This window comes from Delphinapterus leucas, chromosome 17 (assembly GCF_059928025.1).
Source record: "Delphinapterus leucas isolate spDelLeu-1000000601 "Yukka" chromosome 17, BTC_Dleu_Yukka2, whole genome shotgun sequence".
Lineage (NCBI taxonomy): Eukaryota > Metazoa > Chordata > Mammalia > Artiodactyla > Monodontidae > Delphinapterus > Delphinapterus leucas.
Genome location: NC_143145.1, coordinates 67,983,914 through 68,002,723, shown reverse-complemented (window position 1 = coordinate 68,002,723; position 18,810 = coordinate 67,983,914). Strand labels below are relative to the sequence as shown.

The 18,810-nt window shown below is 45.2% G+C and overlaps 1 protein-coding gene across 3 annotated transcripts in view; it reads right to left on the bottom strand.

Moving 5' to 3' along the window:
* Nucleotides 1-18,544, bottom strand: part of JPH1 (junctophilin 1) — a 79,381-nt gene extending 60,837 nt beyond the window's left edge. For 2 of the 3 annotated variants that reach the window (XM_022595221.3, XM_022595220.3), the window contains exons 1-2: nucleotides 18,076-18,542; nucleotides 12,746-13,505 (exon numbers count right to left, since the gene is read on the bottom strand). In XM_022595221.3, the coding sequence (XP_022450929.1) occupies nucleotides 12,746-13,505; nucleotides 18,076-18,454 (1,139 nt within the window). In that variant the 5' untranslated portion in view covers nucleotides 18,455-18,542. Of the gene's footprint in view, nucleotides 1-12,745; nucleotides 13,506-18,075 lie in introns of all 3 variants that reach the window. The other variant, XM_089898565.1, reaches the window with a different exon arrangement.
* Between the last annotated feature and the right edge of the window lie 266 nt (nucleotides 18,545-18,810).

Here is an 18,810-nt window from a genome sequence, read left to right as displayed (position 1 = left end):
AGACCCAGACCGGGGCTTTCTGTGACTGCCTGGTCCAGTTTTCCCACTTCCTCACTCCCATTGCATCGGTAAGAAAAAGAGACCTGGAACGATTACTTGTTCAATATGTCAGAAATAAATCACCCATATTCTGGGAATGAACGAAACGTTTTGCTAACCTGATTTAGGGGCATTAGAGTATCAGACACACAACGTCCTAGATCTGCCTCTGCTCCTTACCCACCACTTCCAGTCCATCAATTTCTGCTCGTTTTATCCCTTGCTTCTCTACCACGCCAGCCTTCAACTCGGTCTCTGTCATCTCCACAGACCAGGCCTCCAGTCTTGGTCCCATTTAAATCCATCTCAAAGGCAGATGGTTTCCTGATCAAATTCCTTCAAAGACTCCCCAAGGCCAGCAGTGGAAAACCCAGCTCCCAAACCTTCACCACCTCGTTTCCCACTTCAGCGCGCCTGAGAGTAACCTGGGAAGTTTGTGAAATGCAGACCTCTGGGCCTCAGCCAAAGAAGAGTTCATTCAGCCCCAGGTGGAGGACCAGGAAATTTTCAGCAGCCCTCGGGGATCTGCCCTCAGGGTGGATGGGGCACGCCTGGGGAGTGCTGCCCTCCAGTCCCACTGCTTGCAGGAACTCACCCCATGCACTTTCACTCCACTCTGGCCTCCCAGGATGTTCCTTTGGTCTGGAGCATCCTTGCCACCGTCTGCTTCCTGCCTAATCTCCACAGCTCAGGCTCAGCCCCACTCCCGTAAGCCCCACGCGCATTTGGTGTTCCTCTTCCTCTAGGCATGCTCACAGGTTTACCTCAGCATTTACGATACTATATTGACAGTATCTGTTTATGTTTGTCTCCTGCACAAGGTTTGTGGCTGTTGAATGAATAATGTCTGTTAAAGGAAACAGTGGCAAATGAAGTATATGACTAAATAATTCTGCTTCGAGACAGATCTTCCTTTAGGAACCGAGAGAGGATGTGGGTTAAAGAAAAAAAAAAAAAAAATCCTACCCCAATTCTCAAAATCCCGTGGAGGTTAAAGCCTTGGGCTCCGATGGTTATGCTGCCTGGGATCCTCCCTTGATACGTCATCTACTTGTTTTGTGACCTTTCTATACCTCAGTTTCCTACCTACTCACAGAGCTGCCATGGGGATTAGGTGAGATGACAGATGACAAGCCCACAGCACAGGTCCAGGCACCAGGTAACCACTCAAGACATGTCTGTCTGCACGTGGCTAAAAGGCAGCGCCCCAATTGCTCTCCTCAGAGCAAAAGGGGAAGGGCGCTTGCACTGATGCATGATATACACGGGGGAACCGTTTATAGAGTGCCTACACTGCTTCCATATCTGGAAACACTGCCAAAAAATTCACTACCTGCTAAACAGCTACCTTTGGCGTTTCCGTATCCAAAGGCTGCTAGTGAGATTCCTGCTACCGTCAAAAATCATCTTACAGACTCTAGGCAGAAATCTTAATTTAAATTAAAAAATGTGTTTTACATGAAAATAATTTAAGTATTTTAACAGTTTAATATTTTTTAAAGAAAGCACAGTTATCTTCCCTTCCCCATTATAAAATTCTTCTGTACTTTACATTCTTCCGTTACTTTACATTCCTATTGTTAGGGGTGACATTACATATTTGAAGAGACATTTTCTTAAGTTTTCTTAATTTAGTCCGGGCCCGCTGTGCATCTTGAGAGTGGTCACAAGAGACTAACAGGGGTAAGGCAAAGGAAAGGGGCCTGGCAGGGAGGGCCATTCCAGGCAGAGGGAGCTGCTTGTGCAAAGAGCACGGGAAGCGGTCTGCAACAAACCACCCAGGCTGGGTTACGTGCTTCCAGGTGGGCCCCTCCAGCCTGCAGCCCCGCCTCGCTCCCAGCTCCTGTCCTGCTGCACAGGAACCCGGCAGCCTATCTGGTCTTACCAACACGTTTTGTTTCTTATTCATCTCTGTATTCCTAGGGCCTAGTGCCATGTTTGGACAGAGCTGGCACTAAATAACCGTTTGCCAAATGATGTTTCTTTAGCATAATAATTTCTGATAGTGATATTTTGTTCCTGTGCGTTGCCAAGAAAGAAACAGGCCAACAGATCTATCTTGCTCGCTGGGTATGTCCCTTGAGCACAAATCTTAGAAAGCATAATTTCACAAATTCAAGAAGGGACGTTCTGATACCTGAATTGCATTGTCATAAGGCAACAGATTCCCAAGCACTTGATGTGAGAACTGCTTTATTGGTACCTCTTAAAAAACAGCTGTGTCTAGTATCACGTACAGGAATTCCTCTTTCGTGGCAGGGCTCCTAAATGCCACTGTTCCTCAGGGTTACTGTCTGAGCTCTTTACATACAGTACACATCTTTCTGAGTTCCAGGCCCACGGCCCCTTTTGTCTTTTGGGCATCTCAAAATTTAAGAAGTCAAAAATCCGGGCTCCCCTGGTGGCGCAGTGGTTGAGAGTCCGCCTGCCGATGCAGGGGACACGGGTTCGTGCCCCGGTCCGGGAAGATCCCACATGCTGCGGAGCGGCTGGGCCCGTGAGCCATGGCCGCTGAGCCTGCGCTCCGCAGCAGGAGAGGCCACAACAGTGAGAGGCCCGCGTACCGCAAAAAACAAAACAAACAAAAATCCAAACTCATCTTCCTCTTTAAACCTGTACCTTCCTCCCTGGTCCCTTGTTTCAATAAACAGGACCAGCATCCTTCTAGTTGCCCAGGCCAGAAACCCGAGTCACTGACTCTTCTGGTTCACCAAACCATCAACTAAGTCCTACTGAGTCTGCCTGGGAGGCTCTCGCCCACACATTCACTTCTTCCCCACCTCCACTGCCACTGCTTAGCTCACCCCATGGGCTCTTACCTAGATTACTGGTCAGCCGATTACTACTTAACCTGTCTCCAGTTTTATTGCCTGCCCCCTTCCACTTCCCAATCTCTATACCACCTACAAACAGAGTGATCTTTCTAATACTTGATCAGGTAATTCTGCTGCCTGAAACTATCAACAGGTCTCCTCTGTCTTCGGGATAACGCCTGAATTCCTCATAGGTCAGTTGAGCCCCCTGCTTACTTCTCCACTTCATCTCTCAACAACCGCCACCTAGCGCCCTCTTTTCCAGCCATACCAAACATTTTACAGCCTCCCAAATACACGAGTGCCATTGTCCTCTGCACCATCCTCCACCTTCTCCTGGAAAACATCTACCCATCCTTTGGTTCCCAGCTTGCTACCACTTGCAGAATCTCGCCTCCAGCCCCAGCCTATGATTAAGCTCCTCCTGTGTGCTACCTAAACTCACAGGAAGGTGCCTATCATCCAATAGGTAACTGCTTTTTCAATCTGTACCAACCAGATGCTATGACAGAAAGGACTAGGTCCTAATCATAATTTTACGTTTATAAAGTACGTAATCGGTGAGTGACTGGAATTAATATTTCACTGAGATAAGAAGCAAACCTTATAAAATGGGCTGTCTTTTCTGGGAATCCAGGCCAGACTATTAACTAACTTGTTAACAGACGACAGATAAGGGCTAAAGGTACCGCACTGTCAGGGCATTTGCATCTTTGCAAGGGAGCCTGTCAGTCCATAGCTCAACTGATTCTGAAATCACTGGGATGAGCCGGAGGGGGTGTGAACAAGTGACTAGGGCTGGTGGAGGGTGGGTGGAGCCCCATCACCTGACACCCCACCATCCTCGCTCTTGAACCCTAAACTTTAACTTCTCAACAAGTTTTGACTAACAGGCTCCCCCTATGAATCTCAGACCTTTCCCCTAATAGATGGAAGTATACGTATGAAATCTTGAAATCCTAATTCCAAAAAGCTCCCTCACCAATGTAAAAAAAAAAAAAAAAAAAAATGAAACTGAGAGGGACACTTAGACCAAGCAACTGAGCTCAAAATTTGATTGACTTGATACTGTAAAATTTAGCAAAAAATTTTACCTCATTTAAAAGTTTTTAGACGCTAACGAAAAAATATAACAAAATGATTTGTTAATCTCTGGCACAACGGATCATTTTTAAAATACAAGAAAGTGAATTAAAAATTAATTGTATTGTACTTGGCTTGAACAAGTTTCTTTTGGCACACAGGGAAATCCTAAGAAGATTTGACTTCAAAGAGCTGTACTATTTTCGAGGCAATCTTGATTCCTTACACATTAATTAAATTTCTGATAAAGCAGCTTATTCTGAATTGAGCATATTATACAAATACATGTGAAACACCCACTGAAACAGAAGGGCAAAATTATTAAAAGCTGATTTGGTTGTACTCCCAAGAGGCCATTGGACTAAGGCTGAGTGACTTACATAAATACCTTTGGCATTTGTTGGATCCTGTTCCTAAACACAATGTTCATATTTCATCTATAATAAGAAAAGCATCTCAAAGATTTGCAAGGCACCAGTCTTGCAAGCGTCCAGTTTGGTGTCTTGAGTAAAGTGAGATTGGTAGAGTCAGCTTAATCCATGATGGAAAGTTGTGAGCAGGGTGCCTGGCAGCTGCTGCTCGCAGGCGCCTCCCCGCTAGGTTAGCATGCGCACAGAACCCTGCCCCTGGCCCCAAAGCAGAGCTTCTCCAGGGCAAAGCCGAAGTTCCTATGGAGCACACGGGATGGAGCCTGAACCCAATCACACCTCCGCCTTTCCGGAGAACAGTTTTAGCGGGGTGGTTTCCACTACGTCGAAGCTGTAGTGAAAAGTAGCGGCTGCCTTAATGCTCCACATTGACTACATCAGGAAGGTGTCATATTTCACAGCTAAATGAGATGGAATCTGCCGAAATTTGGACTGTCTGGAGCAAACTCAGATTTCTGCAGTTAAAACCGGGCCAACGTGTGTCCCCCAAGCCTAGGTTATCATCGCCCTGGACTGTTTTTTTGCCTCCAGTCTTCACAGCCGGTTTCCACCAAGCAGGTCTCTGCAGAATTGACTATGACCTCACGTGCCACTCCTACCACGTCCGGCATCTTCTCCTCGCCCTCCCTGTTCCAAGCAGAGAGCCACGCCTACACGGTTCAGGGTTTAAAAAGGAATGCTTCTAATGGCCCTAGAGCCTGGATAACTGTGTGGTTCTCCCGTCATGGTGGCCCAAGACTGAGTTTCATGAAATCTGTACTGCTTGGACCTACCTGTTAATCACTAAAACTCAGGCTCACCTCAATGCCTCAGGGTTTCTGAATGGGCCTGGCCCTGGGAGGGCTGGCTGAAGAATTTTTTTAAAGAAATATATTTAGAAACGAGATGGCCTAAGAATGTTTTATAAGGTGCTCATGATACAATGTGTTCCCATTTCATGTGTTAATGACCTGTTAAGCCACGAGGTGATATAACATCAGAGCTGAAGGAGAAGGAAGAGCAGAGCAAGGGCTTTCTCCGTCTTCCCAGTTCGGCCTCTGGACGAGCGTTATAGCCAAGCTCTGCCCCCTGCTTAGGGGCAGGACAGGGCTGATGCCTAGGTTATCTTTGTGGTTTCAGCTGTTCTCTCCACACACCCACAGAATTCTCAGTGACTGCTCCGCCCCTTAAGAAGTCCTGGGCCCCGTGATAGGAAGAAGCATGTCTTTCTTTCAACAGCCTGGAGAAGAAGGTGAGGAAATTAGAGCGGGTGCCTCACTTGCTCCCATGGGAAATGGGCAATCTTTGGTAAAAACGACAAACATGTACTTCAAACTTTGATGTGCAATACAGAAACCACAACACACGTAAAGGGTAATGGTGACCAACACTAATATATCCAAACAATATGAAGATGAAGTCTTTGTTATCCTCCACTGTCTTCAGGATCAGGACCCCAGCCTAGCTTGATAGAAACACACGGGGCCATTTCCTTACTCATTTTCTCTTCAGTCTTAAAAAATGTAATTGCCTGTTGACAATATACTGACTCCACACTGACTGAGGCTGGGAAAGGGGTGAGTCTGGACACACACGTCTGCACACAGGTGGTCAAGCCTAGTGGACTTAACTCCGTTCCTTTGGCTTAGCCCTATTTCCGCTTCCCAAGCCTTCCTTCCCTTCCTGCTTCCATCTTTACCTCCATCTCAGGCTGGCTTCTTGGTCTTCTATCAACCTTCACTTTTGGGAATGGTACTTGTAGGATCGACACGTTTTCTAAAACATTAACTAGATGTAGGGATTTACAGGTTAAAGTCCCATGACACCCACTCTTTCATTCAACCCTTAAAACAACCCTCCTGTGAAGAGAAAGGCAAACGTCAGCCCACACACACAGAAGCTTTTCCGCACCTCAAGGCCTGAGTGCTTTAACCAAGCCTCTGGAATCTGCTCATAGGCTGGTGAGAGCAGGTGGAAAAGGGCGACAGGCAGCAAAGGCAGATATGGAAGAACACGGGAGACACAACTGAGAAAAAATAACTGATGCTCTTCTCAGCCATAAATTCCCACATTTTAGGTGATTTGCCCCTCAAATTTCTTTACTTACTTAACAGTCTCTTCATTAAAGTGACTTATGAGGCATTACAAGGAGTCCGCCTTCCTATGAAAAATCACTTGTGCTAACAGTTGAAAATTAACCAGGGCCCCAGTAGAAGAAACAAAAACATTCATGGAAAAGGTAACCTAAAATTGTTTTTAAAGATGTGATACAGCCACTAATATTACAGAAAAGAAATAAAGATAAAATATAAACTATAATAATATCGATTTTCAAAAGAGAAAGAGAAACCTTTTATCCAACAGAATTTAAGGACCTCAGATTCCCTGCCCTTTACAATAACTCGGCAGATTGAGCTTTTACCTAAAATTGGTGGTAATAAGTTTAATTTGGATCCATAAAGTGCACTGGCTCATGGCTGACTTTGGGCTTTAATAGGTGTGAATGTAGTCAAGTAATCTTGTGAGGGACTGTTCCACTGAATGTTATTATTTGAGCTAAAGAAAAATGACCCCAAAAAAATGGCTGGACAAGAAAACCTTTCAAAAGGAAACAGACAGCTAAATATTCAGCAAACAGATTTTTAAAAAGACAATAAGCTCTTATGTTCTGCCTTATCACAAATTTTGGTGATGTCAACTAAGTAGGATAGGCCAATGTTATTGTAGTTAGTAAAAGTTGACTTCCCGGAAATCTCTTATCGGACACTCACAGGTATCACTGGACCAGCTCATGACGAATGGAATTAACATTTTGGCTTAACTAGAAGCTGTTATTCCCTGGCTATGCTTTAGTTCTGACACTTTAATGATGTTGACCTAATTAGGGAAAAGGGCACCTCTAACACATACTTTTGCATTTTCTGCACTTCCTTGACTACTGGCAGATTACAGGGTGATGAACTGTGAGAGCTAGGTTTCCTGCCTGAGAACTGCGGTTTAAAAATGTCTGGCAAAATGGAATTAGAAACACTGGCAGTGTACGTACCCAAAGTAGTGAGGATGTGATTCACTCATTCATCAAATATTTACTAGAGCTCTTATAAAAGTGTCCTGATCTCAGCTAGCTGCTGGTAATACAAAAGCGAGCCCAGCTGCCTTCGGGGCCTGGCTCTCCAGTCGAAGCTGGAGAAAGAGATATTACACAAACATACTGAAATACAATGACGATTTAGACTAACGGGGGGATTTGGACTGAGGGGGTGGGGTGAGAGGGGCAGGGGTGGGGAAACCCTCTGTGAAGAAGAGGCTCTATGTCTAAACCAGAGTGGGGAGCAGCCCGAAGGGCTGGCCAGGGGAGCCGGGCCTGGGTACCAGAGAGGGAGGGATGAGCAAAGACTCCCCTGAAGGAAAGCTGTAGTGGCTGAGTCATTCTGGGCATAGAGGAAAGGGGGAGAGTGGCATGAAATTGTAATGTACCTTTTTAAAAGAGAAGTATGGGAAATATATTTTTCCTGTAGGGTTAAAAAAAAACCCTGTCATTTTAATATGTAAGTCCAAAACTGGCAAACAGGGAATCCAGTCTCTGGTTCTGCGAACGGACAGAGCAAGCTCACCAGATCCCTTGATGCTGAAGTTCTCCACGTGCTATCTGGCTGCTTCCATCCCCCAAGCACAGCAGGGCTGGGCAGAGGACAGCACATTCCCTGTCTAGTGCTGCCGTTACCACCTGAAGTGGCACTAATGGTGGGGGAGAGGTTGGGAGCAGACAGCTCCACCCCACTCGTCAGCCTGACCCACCACTGACACTTCACAGTGGTCCTGGGGGATTCCCAGCCCATCACCCGACTAGCTGCAGTGAGGCTGGCCACAGAGTTAGTGAGTAAGGGTCACTATCCCACTCCTCTCTATCCTCCCTTCTTAGTTTTCTTTCTTCTAATCTGATAACAACGAAGCAAGTATAAACAAATACCTGTGGTTCTCAGATGCTTTAGGCCAGAGCTCTCCCATCCTTTTCAACACACCTCTTCCACCCTTTAGCATAACTACTCCTTCTAAGGCCCAGATTCTACAAAGCTCTTCCTCTGTCTACACCCCTCCCTAAATTATCTATTCGTTTCCATGGAAGTGTGGTTCTCAAAGGGTCACTTAAATGTCTCAACCAAATGCCTCACCTTAAAATCCCTCCTTAAAATATTTTTCTCAAGGAACAGTCATTTGAACATCTGTCTTAAGGAATTATTGGAGACAAGAGTTAGCGGAGTAAAAAATGACCAAATGAGAAAAATGACTGAAATGACAGGGACAGTGGGGTGACCTTGGGCAGAGCCTCAGTCTCTGCCTCTGAAAATGAGGAGCTTGAAATGTTCAGAGTTGCTCCCCTTTCTCTTGCACATTTCTTAAAAAACAAGGTGGAGACATTTTCTCAAGCCCATGTGATGATTTTTACTCTCTGGGCCAAGACAAGAGGAGAACAAAATATTTTAAAAAAATCTTATTAACATAAAATCATATAAACTTTTGGAAGTAGAACAGACACCTAAAGAAAGGTTATAGGAGTCGGCAAATTATTAGCATCCCTTAAAGTTTTAACTCTTTTTTTAAAATTTTTATAAAGTTTTAACTCTTTGAGTGCTAGCCAAACTTTTAACTCTTCGAGTGCTAGCCAAACTAGCTAGGAAACTTTCAGTAGCTACTGATTCTACTGCATTATTTCTAGCATCTACTACCTCTTCTCTGTCATCCTCATATTCCCTGATCTATAAGAATTAAACAGGGGTCCATAATAAGCCTTCAGAAATAAGCCTCCTGTGTTTACTGGGAAGATACACCACTCCGTCTGCAATGAAGTAAAGGAAAGATCCACAGGTCTACCATGTTTTCCTGAATCTTTGGGCCGAAGATGGCTGGTTCCATGTCTCCTGATTTCCCTGAGGAGACATCTTCACAGAAGGTAATTATTTTCCCTCAAAGCTAGGCTTTGTTTCCAGATAAAATAAGGTGATGGTACAAAAGCAGATCCAGGGCTTCCCTGGTGGCGCAGTGGTTGAGAGTCCGCCTGCCGATGCAGGGGACGCGGGTTCGTGCCCCGGTCCGGGAAGATCCCACATGCCGTGGAGCGGCTGGGCCCGTGAGCCATGGCCGCTGAACCTGTGCGTCCGGAGCCTGTGCTCCGCAATGGGACAGGCCACAACAGTGAGAGGCCCGCGTACAGCAAAAAAAAAAAAAAAAAAAAAAGCGGATCCATTTCCCTGGGATTTCAGAAACAAACTAAGATCTCTGTAGCATAAAAAATAACAGTGATACAATAATAACACTATCAGGGAGGCAATCTGAAGTGGTCAATAACCATTAACAGATCATCTCCCTTTGTTGCTAATGTTGAACTAGTGATTTCAACAGTGGCCGCTGCCAGGAGTCTTACTTTCTAGTTCTTATTCTGCCATCACTGGGGCAGGGGAAGGGGAAGAGTGTCTTTATGTTCTTAAACTTTTGATATTTTTAAAAGCAAAACCCATTAGATTAAAACCATTAATAAAAGCAAAAACCATTAATAACAACTGCTAGAAGGGTCAGGAAGGACTGAGCAAGTTGCAAAACTCTGTATCTGAAGTAGTCATTAAAGCAAGGAATCTGGAAAGACACTAAACCAGTGAAAGTGAAATATAAAAGGTTAATCGGGCGTTAAGAATTTTTTTTGCCTATCATGTCATCAAAACAGTGTTTTTTTCCTTGTGGTAAGAACACTTAACATGAGATCTACCCTGTTAAAACGTTAAGCACACACTACAGTATCGTTAACCACAGGTACAATGTTGTAGAGAGCTCTAGAACGATTCAACTTGCTTAACTGCAGCTTTATACCTTGGAACAGCAACTTCCAATTTCTCCCTCCCTTCAGGCCCTGGCAACCACCATTTTACTGTTTCTATGCGTTCGACCATTACAGATCTCGCCTATAAGTGGAATCATGCAATATATTTGTCCTCTGACTGGCTTACATCACTAAGCATAATGAACTGAGCATTTTGTAAGCAGCTAAGTGAAATCTTTATGAAGGCGTTAACTAGCTAGAAGTACAAGCTCTTAAGCTAAATGTCTGTTAATTATAAACTATTATAACACACTACTCCCAAACTACATAATACCACCCCAAAAGACTTTCGACAGAGAGACTGTACCTAGAACTTGGATAAGAGTTTTACGATACCGGTAAAATCAGAGATCTTTGCATCACAGCTTTTCGTTATGTAGGTTCCTCCAATTTAATCATAAAAGTCAATAATTAAAGCAAGCATGAGAAAGGTATTTGCTAGAATGTCCCGCATAGGTTTATCTTCCACCTGCCAAGACTGAATTACCTCTAGTATTATCACTAGGTGAAAACAAAAGGGAAGGATTCAAGAACACATTTCAAATTAGAGACTAGGGCCTAACGAAAAGTATATCAATTCGCTCTAAAAGTTATCAGAGGGCCATGGAAGCTGGCAAGGTTAGATGTGCCAAGTATCCTATCTACAAGCAAAGTAAAAAGCAAGTAGATGCAACGCCTGGTGATCAGAGAAAACCATGATCTACAATAAAAGATGCTCAGCAGATAGGAGAGACCGTTCTTGAAAGTTTGCGCCAATTAACGAGCAATATTAACTTTAAAATTGTGTTAGTTTGGGATAAACATGGAAATCTTGAACACTTTAATATCATATATATCTAAAAATAATACAAACACCAAGACCGCCTCCACTTTCCAATTAGCGTTTTAGACACTCAGAAGTAAACAGCAGCCATAAAATAGGGGCATTTAAAAAAAAAAGAATTTCAGGGCTTCCCTGATGGCGCGGTGGTTGGGAACCTGCCTGCCAATGCAGGGGACACAGGTTCGAGCCCTGGTGTGGGAAGATCCCACATGCCGCGGAGCAACTAGGCCCGTGAGCCACAACTACTGAGCCTGCGCGTCTGGAACCTGTGCTCCGCAACAAGAGAGGCCGCGATAGTGAGAGGCCCGCGCACCACGATGAAGAGCGGCCCCCGCTTGCCACAACTGGAGAAAGCCCTCGCACAGAAACGAAGACCCAGCACAGCCATAAATAAATTAATTAAAAAAAAAAAAAAAGAATTTCAGAAGTCTAGAAGTATTAAGTTGAACAATATGAAATCGCCATTTTTTGTACATCGAAAATTTTGAACATCAGAATTTTCACATGGTTCCACCAAAGAAAAGGGAGGGCTCATTAATTTAATGGTAAGAATAAAAACCTGAAGACATGCTAAGAGTTCGTGGTTTCACAAGGAGGTTTACTTCAATGCGAGGATAGTACTGAAGCAGGACAAGGGTTTTTAATATTCTACGATAAACGTTATGTCTCAAATCACAGGAAACTAGGGCCAGTCACTACCTGCTCAAATGAGCCTAAGAATAAAATTTTCCACGTATAACCGTCCCACTTTCTTTTTTGACTAACATATGACATCCAACCCTAGTAAAATTCTATTCCCAGTTGGTTTCTCCATGCCCTGGTTGGATGCCTGAACCTGGCTATCATGGGTAGAACTTCAGGGGCGTGCCCACATATACCTCACTTCTCAATCTACTATTCACCACTGTGTCCTACTCACTCCAGCCCTCCTCTGCCGCTCTTTCTTTTAACCTTGGCACACTGAGAGTCCCATCTGTCTTTGTCAGGCTCTCCCCACCCCCTTCCTTTCAATATACCAGTGATCTAGTCTTTCTTGCATAGAATGGGGGGATTCTGCTGAGCCTCGGTCACTCTGCCTTTCCCATGTAGGTAAGCTTTGCTGTTCAAAGAATGTCTGCTGGATTCTGTCATGTAGCTTTACATTTCTGCCTTATCTGAATCCTGGTGAATTTCTCAAAACCAATCTCACCTATAAGGCATCAATAAACAGAATTTGAATGTTATAAATTAGGACAGTTTTCTAAGGTGGAGTTGTACACACCTCCAACTTTAATATTAGAATAAAGGGACTCACCTACACTAGGTGGGTTTCCATGTGGATGGTATTTTCTTTGCAGCACACAAAAGCACTGTGCTCCCTCTGGAAGTATTTCAGGGGTACTTTTCTTTCTTAAAAAAAGTAACTTTCTGGACTCTGGGAAATGTACACAGGCTCTGAGTCAACTCCATCACGTTCAGTATTAGGGAAGTAATATTATATGAGGAAGGGAACCGCAATATGCCTTCGACATTTTTTGAGGGCGGAAAGTTTCAGAAGAGTGCAGGTACATTTCTGACTCATTCTATTGGGCTTAATCATTTTCCACCTTTGATTCCGGCAGTTGTAGAACCTATTTGGTGATGTCACCAAAGGACTGACAAACATATTATTTGATATTCCACTGCTGCGAAGGACCCGGGCAGAACCACCCATCCTGTGCGTACATACCTTGAATTTGCTATTTCCACTTTGGTTCTCGCCATGGCGGCTGCCCTTTGCGCGCCTTCGATCGCTCTGTCCACCTTCTCCCTAGTTTTTGTATTTCTTATTGGTATAAGCTGCTTCCTTATTCCACGGACCAGAATATTATTTTTGTATTTTCCCTCTTCCTTAGAGCCGTCGGGAAACACGGTGCAGCCATACCCGTGCCTCTTGTTATTTGCCCACTCGCCTTCATACTTCATGCCGTTGGAGCGCTCGCTGATGCCGAAGCCGGTGCGCTTGTCATTCTTCCACTCGCCCATGTAGGTTTCCGTGGTGGTGGCGTCCACGTGGTCTTCCACCGGGCAGAAATCACAATCTACGTCGCCGAAGCTGATGGTGGAGTTGGCGTCGCTGGAGCTGATTCGGCTCATGGCCGCGTCGCTGCGGACCGAGCTGCGCTTGCTGGAGATGGAGGACTTGGATTCGGACTTGCGCAGTTTCATGCTTCCCAAGAGGGAGCCGCGGCGGAAGAGGCCGCCCTTCTTCTTGCCCGCGAGCTCGGCATCTGCATGGAAGTTGAGCACGAAGCCCCCGCGGCTGCCGGCCGGGCTGTCGGCGGCTGCCGCGGCGTCGTGGAGCACGCTGCCGTTGCTCTGCTCGCTGCGCAGCGAGGCCAGCGACGTGCGCAGCGGCGAGCGGATCACCGTGGCCATGCCGTAGGGCACGCTCTGGCGCACGCCGTAGCCGTGTCGCATGCCGCCGGCCCACTGGCCCTGGTAGGTACCTTCGAGAGACCGCAAGAGAGCACAGCGTAAGTCTGGGGCCGAGGGGGCGCTGGTGCCTGCGAGGGCGGGGCGTGCACGGCTAGAGCCCTGCGCGCAGGCCCGGCGGCCCAAGGTGCAATCCCGCACATTGCCAAGTCAACTCTTAGGGATGCTTTTAAAATTCCATTTGTGAATCCCGTCCCTGAGATGTTGTGCCTAGACCTTTTCTGTAATTGTATGTAGGCTTTTTGTATACAGCTGTGGTGGCTAAAAAGCGTGCACTGTTTACCTTTGGGAAAACTGAGATAAGGCCAGAGGAAAACTTCCACACTTAGCATTACGGAATTCATCTCAGGGCAAAGGCGTGCTTGACAGTGTCCACTAAAACTTTGTTGACACCAGATCACTTTTTCAATGAATATTATGCCTTCTCAGGAAAAGGATAATCTCTAATCGAAAGCATTTGTTTTCAGTAAGTTTTTCTATTAAATAAATTAGAGACGTTTAAAAATTAATCTGGAGCAGCTTTTTAAATAACCTTAGGAGGAACTGAATGTTAAAATTAGGGAACTTAGAATTTTCTCTTCTACATCAAGTTCATTTCCTTTTAATTAAAGGAAAATTTTAAATTAAAATATCCCCCAAAAGAAGCTATGTAGAAATTTTAAGATGTAATTACTTCTTTATTATTCCTAACTCACAATATCACAGAGCACCAATCATGATAACAGTCTGTCTTGACTTCTTTCAGTTTCTGATTATACCGAGCTACCTTGCCATTTTATATTGCCGTGAAAAGATTTCTATTGCATGGCATAGTTATTTTTAAAATACCGAGAAGTGCTGCTTATAGTTTTATATCATCGTGTTAACAAGGGCTGATTATTGCACTTAAAAGTTAAAGCCATAATGGCTCCAAAGTCAAAAGTTTTGACTAATTTCAAGACTACCATCGCTTTCTGTTCATTCTGATATATTTTTGGTATATAAATAGACAGTAGCAGGGAGACAATGAAATATGAAGTGGGTCTGGTACTGTGAATGTCATATTCTGGGTAGGTCTTAACATCTTAACCTGACACCTAAGAACTTCTGAGGAGGTGGGCATAAACCCCAAAGGATAAGACAGTCAAATAGAACATTTCAGATCAAGAAGCTTTCTACTGAATATTAGCCATCTCCAAACAGGGAAGGAAACTGAATTATTGCCTTAATAATTATTTCTTTAACAAGGAAGGAAATTGAATTATTAGGAAATTGCAACTTACTTTCCCTTTTCCTGATAGATAAAATTTTAAGTTCTAAGATAAAAGTTATACAACCTGACTTACACGCACTAAAACTACCTTATTTTTTAAAATACTTTGTTTAAATAAGCAAGGAATGCTATAATTGTATCCTGCTACATAATGACAAGTTAATTTTGCTAGAACAACTTCCAACATACTGTTTGATATCAAGAAGTATTTACACTTTTAAAATGCAACCATACTGTCTTAGGAATTCCTAACACTGAAGGGAAATTAACAGCTAGTTTCCTTAAACTGCTATCTCCAAAAAGTATTTAGAATTTCCAACGACGTATTGCTTGAAAACTCTAAGTGGTTTAAGGCAACAGCAATAATTAGAAATTTAGGTTGTTGCTTAACTGTCCAGTTGAGAAGCAGAACAATGGCATTGGCTATATTCCCATCCTATTCTGTTGAGGAACAGTATATGGAAGAATTCCTCCACAGAATTGCTAGAAACCAATTTACAGTCAAAGTGTTAGTGGCTCATCTGAAATTTAAAACAGGTTTAGTTTAGTCAATGAACCTAGCAAAAAAAAGGGCCTCTAGTTCTTTAATGAAGCAGGTGGTTTCCACCTGCTCCCTGCTGCTCAAATAAAGTTCTAATTAGTTCCTCGCAATCCCTTAAATATAGACCATGGGTTTGAAGTTATGTTCTATGATTCTGTATCTGGGAGCTGATTTTCTAGATATGGCCATTTTCACTAAATAAGCTTGTAGTGGAAGGCATCCAGTTCAGAAAGAATTCCAGTCAAATTTAGACTTTATTATGCCAAACTTAAATCTACATGCTGTGAATGGGTATGTGCATGTGCAAGTATGCATATAATTAACAAAACAATGTGTCTTCCTAGATATTTTCAATAGCTTCACGACAGGTGAAAAAAGGAACCACAGCAGGATCAGAATTTGCACCAAATATTCTGGGCACCTAGACTTGGATTTCATGAGCATGGTACTAATTTATTCTTAATATTCAGGGGGGTTCTATTTCAGTAACACTTCACACACAAATCACTAATAAAATAAACCGAGTGATACTTGTCAATGGAATTATGGCTTCCTTCCTCTAGTTTAATGCCACCACAAAATACATGGAATCAGATTTTCCCTAGGTCTGAAAGGGTAGCTAGGGATGGACTTGTGGTGCAGAGGCAAAAAGTAAAAATAGGGGAAGTGATATGTCCTGTTTTGGCCAAAATCTTTGTATGAAATAAGTTGTAGCAATACACTTCAATTTAGACCCCCATTTTATGATTCAGGACTTTCTAATTAACTGATTGGCATACGAAAGAAAAACACAGGGTAGGAATTCAATAGTGATTTTTAAGAGTTTTTTCTCCCCTTCCTAATTGGTAGCATATTAGATTTGTTTTTGGTAGAAAAAGAGAACCACAGTCCTACAGTGATGCCAAATTTTGAGGTTTTTAAAAAATTCTTTTAAAAGTTAGTTTTAAAACAAGATGCTGATTATCTACACTCATCCTAGACACTTATTTGAGCTTCCACAACACATACATAGAGGACCTTTACTGTGCTACATATATATATTGATTGCTAGGTATAGTGAATACTCTAAACCAAGAGATTTTGTTTAATGAGTAGTAACTTTGAAAGAAGACATTTATTTTTAGCCTTCCAAATACTGTGGTAAAAGAACTATCCATGGCCTTCTTGAAAGGTTATAAAATAATGCACACATTTGAAAGATAAGTTTTGTATTCCAACTTTCGAGCATGGAATTTAGTTATATTGTAGACCCGGGGCCTCCAATAAAATCCAATCACAAGCTAACATGTTTGTAAGGCTGTCAACCTAAGGCACTCTATGCCCATTCAGAACATTTAAGGGCCCTAATTACTGTGGAACTTGAAACTCATGCAGCCCATATACAAGTATTAGAGTAAGTTCCCCCCCCTTTAATCCATGAGAACCATATCCTTCATTTATACTGTAGGATGAAAAGATGTCCTTTTTAGCAAATCCTACCATTCTGCCGTTTTGCATTTGAAACACGGCCCAACTGTTCTGAGTAAGTGAAGTGTACAAATTGTATAAGCTTTTATATAAGCAGTGGCCTGACTGGGGTTGCCGTGGGCTGGAGAAACTTTTAACTGGATCCCTTTAATATCCTCCAACTCTGAGCTGCAGAATTCTGAAATGTGACCTTGCTTCCTACAACCCTCTTCAACTAACTGATTATGTTTAGTATAAGAAAATGTATTTTGCCGAAGCATAAGACATGCATGCTTCCCAGTTTATTACAAAAGGAAATTCATCAGATTTTGATACCTGTTTCAATGATATGTTTCCTGGTTGGGGGAAAAAAAAAAGGGAACTCTGCCCTCTTATATAGAAAATTTCTTTTGCAAATATTGTTTAAATATTAAAACAAGGTGAATTTTTGCTCACAGCCAGCATACCATTTCGGTCATACACCTTAGTGCAAACCGGCGATTTCGTACTGCCATTCTCAGGAGTAAAGTAGCTGTTAACTTAGCAACTATACCTTTCAATTGTATTTTTTAAAACGTAGACTCTATTGTTCATTTCTAAAGTGTTTTCCTCATAATTTGTCCAGCTATCTGCAGCTCAACAATGAGTACCTTCTTTTGATGGAAAACCAATACTTTAAGAAACCGAATGAAAAACAGAAAGAAACCCCCACATCCTCCGAATTCCACCTGCATCAGGTGGCCTCTCCACTCGCATAACTAGGATGTTTCCAAAAGCACCTCAGATAAGGAACAATTCCCCAACATCCTAGTTAATGGGGTTCTGGCTTCTATCTTTAGGCTACTAGAGGACCAGAAGCGAAATACGACTCCACGTGAAACCAATCCCAGGAGCGGTCCGCAGCGACCGCCAGCCTCACAAGCCCAGGGCGTTCGCTCTAACTCCACGGGAGTGGTGATTTCAAACCCGCCCGGGAGAGGGAGGGATCAGGAACGTAATGTGACGGGCTCAAGTGACAGCGTCCCCTCTCCAGCCCAACCCTCCCGGGCGCGCTCCCTCCCGGTGGCAGCGCGGCGCCGGCCAGGTATATTCACGCCTTGCTCCCCAGGGTGTGCACACACCGCCCGCTCCAAGAACCGGGTCAGATCCAACCCTTGCGCACCAGTCGCGTCCCACTGCACCCTCCCGGGAAGAGCGGGCGCGGGAAGAGGGTGGGAGGCTTCCCCAGGTGTTTTGGCGGGTTTCCGGACACGTGCTCCTCGCGTCCTCCCCGCTTCCCCGCAGTCTGGGCAAAGCCCACCGCACTAGCTCGCGGAGCAGCCGAGCCGCCAGCGACGCCGCTCACCTCCGTCCCCGTAGGTCTCCACGCCGTACCCGTCCTGCAGCCCGTTACTCCAGGTACCCTCGTAGCGAGCGGGGGTGCACAGGCTCTGCCGAACCCCGTAGCGCCCCTTGAAGCCATGTGACCACTCCCCCCGGTACATCCACTTGCCCTTCGTCTCCACCCCCAGCCCGTGCCGCTTGCCCTGCGCCCAGTAGCCCTGGTAGGTGTTGCCGCTGGGCCAGGTGTAGCCTCCGACCACCTCGAAGCCGTGCGACCAGGAGCCCGAGTACTCGCCCTGGCCCTTGGGCCCCGTGCAGATGCCATGCCCGTGCGCCTTGCCCTCCTCCCAGCCGCCGCAGTAGGTGCCGCCATCGTCGAAGTCGAACCTTCCGCCCGTCATTCGGGGGGCAGCCCCGGCGCGCTCCCCGCGGGGGCACGGACGCGGGCAGAGCTGGGCACGGCAGGGTGTAGCTCGGGGGTGGAGGCCCGGCGGGCGAGCTCACGACAGCGCCCCGGGCAGCTCGCGCCGCCGCTCGGCTCCAGTCCGACGCCGCCCCCGTCCTCCCCTCTTCTCTCGCCGCTGCCGCCGCCGCCGCCGCCGCCGCCGCCACAGCCGCCTTCCTCCTCCTCCTCCTCCTTCGCCGCCGCCGCCGCCGCCCTGGCCAGCGCCGCGCGCGAGAGGACAGCCCGGGCTCCGGAGCGGACCTTCAGCTGCTCCCACCCGCCCACGTGAGCCGGGCGCCGCCCCGCGCCCGC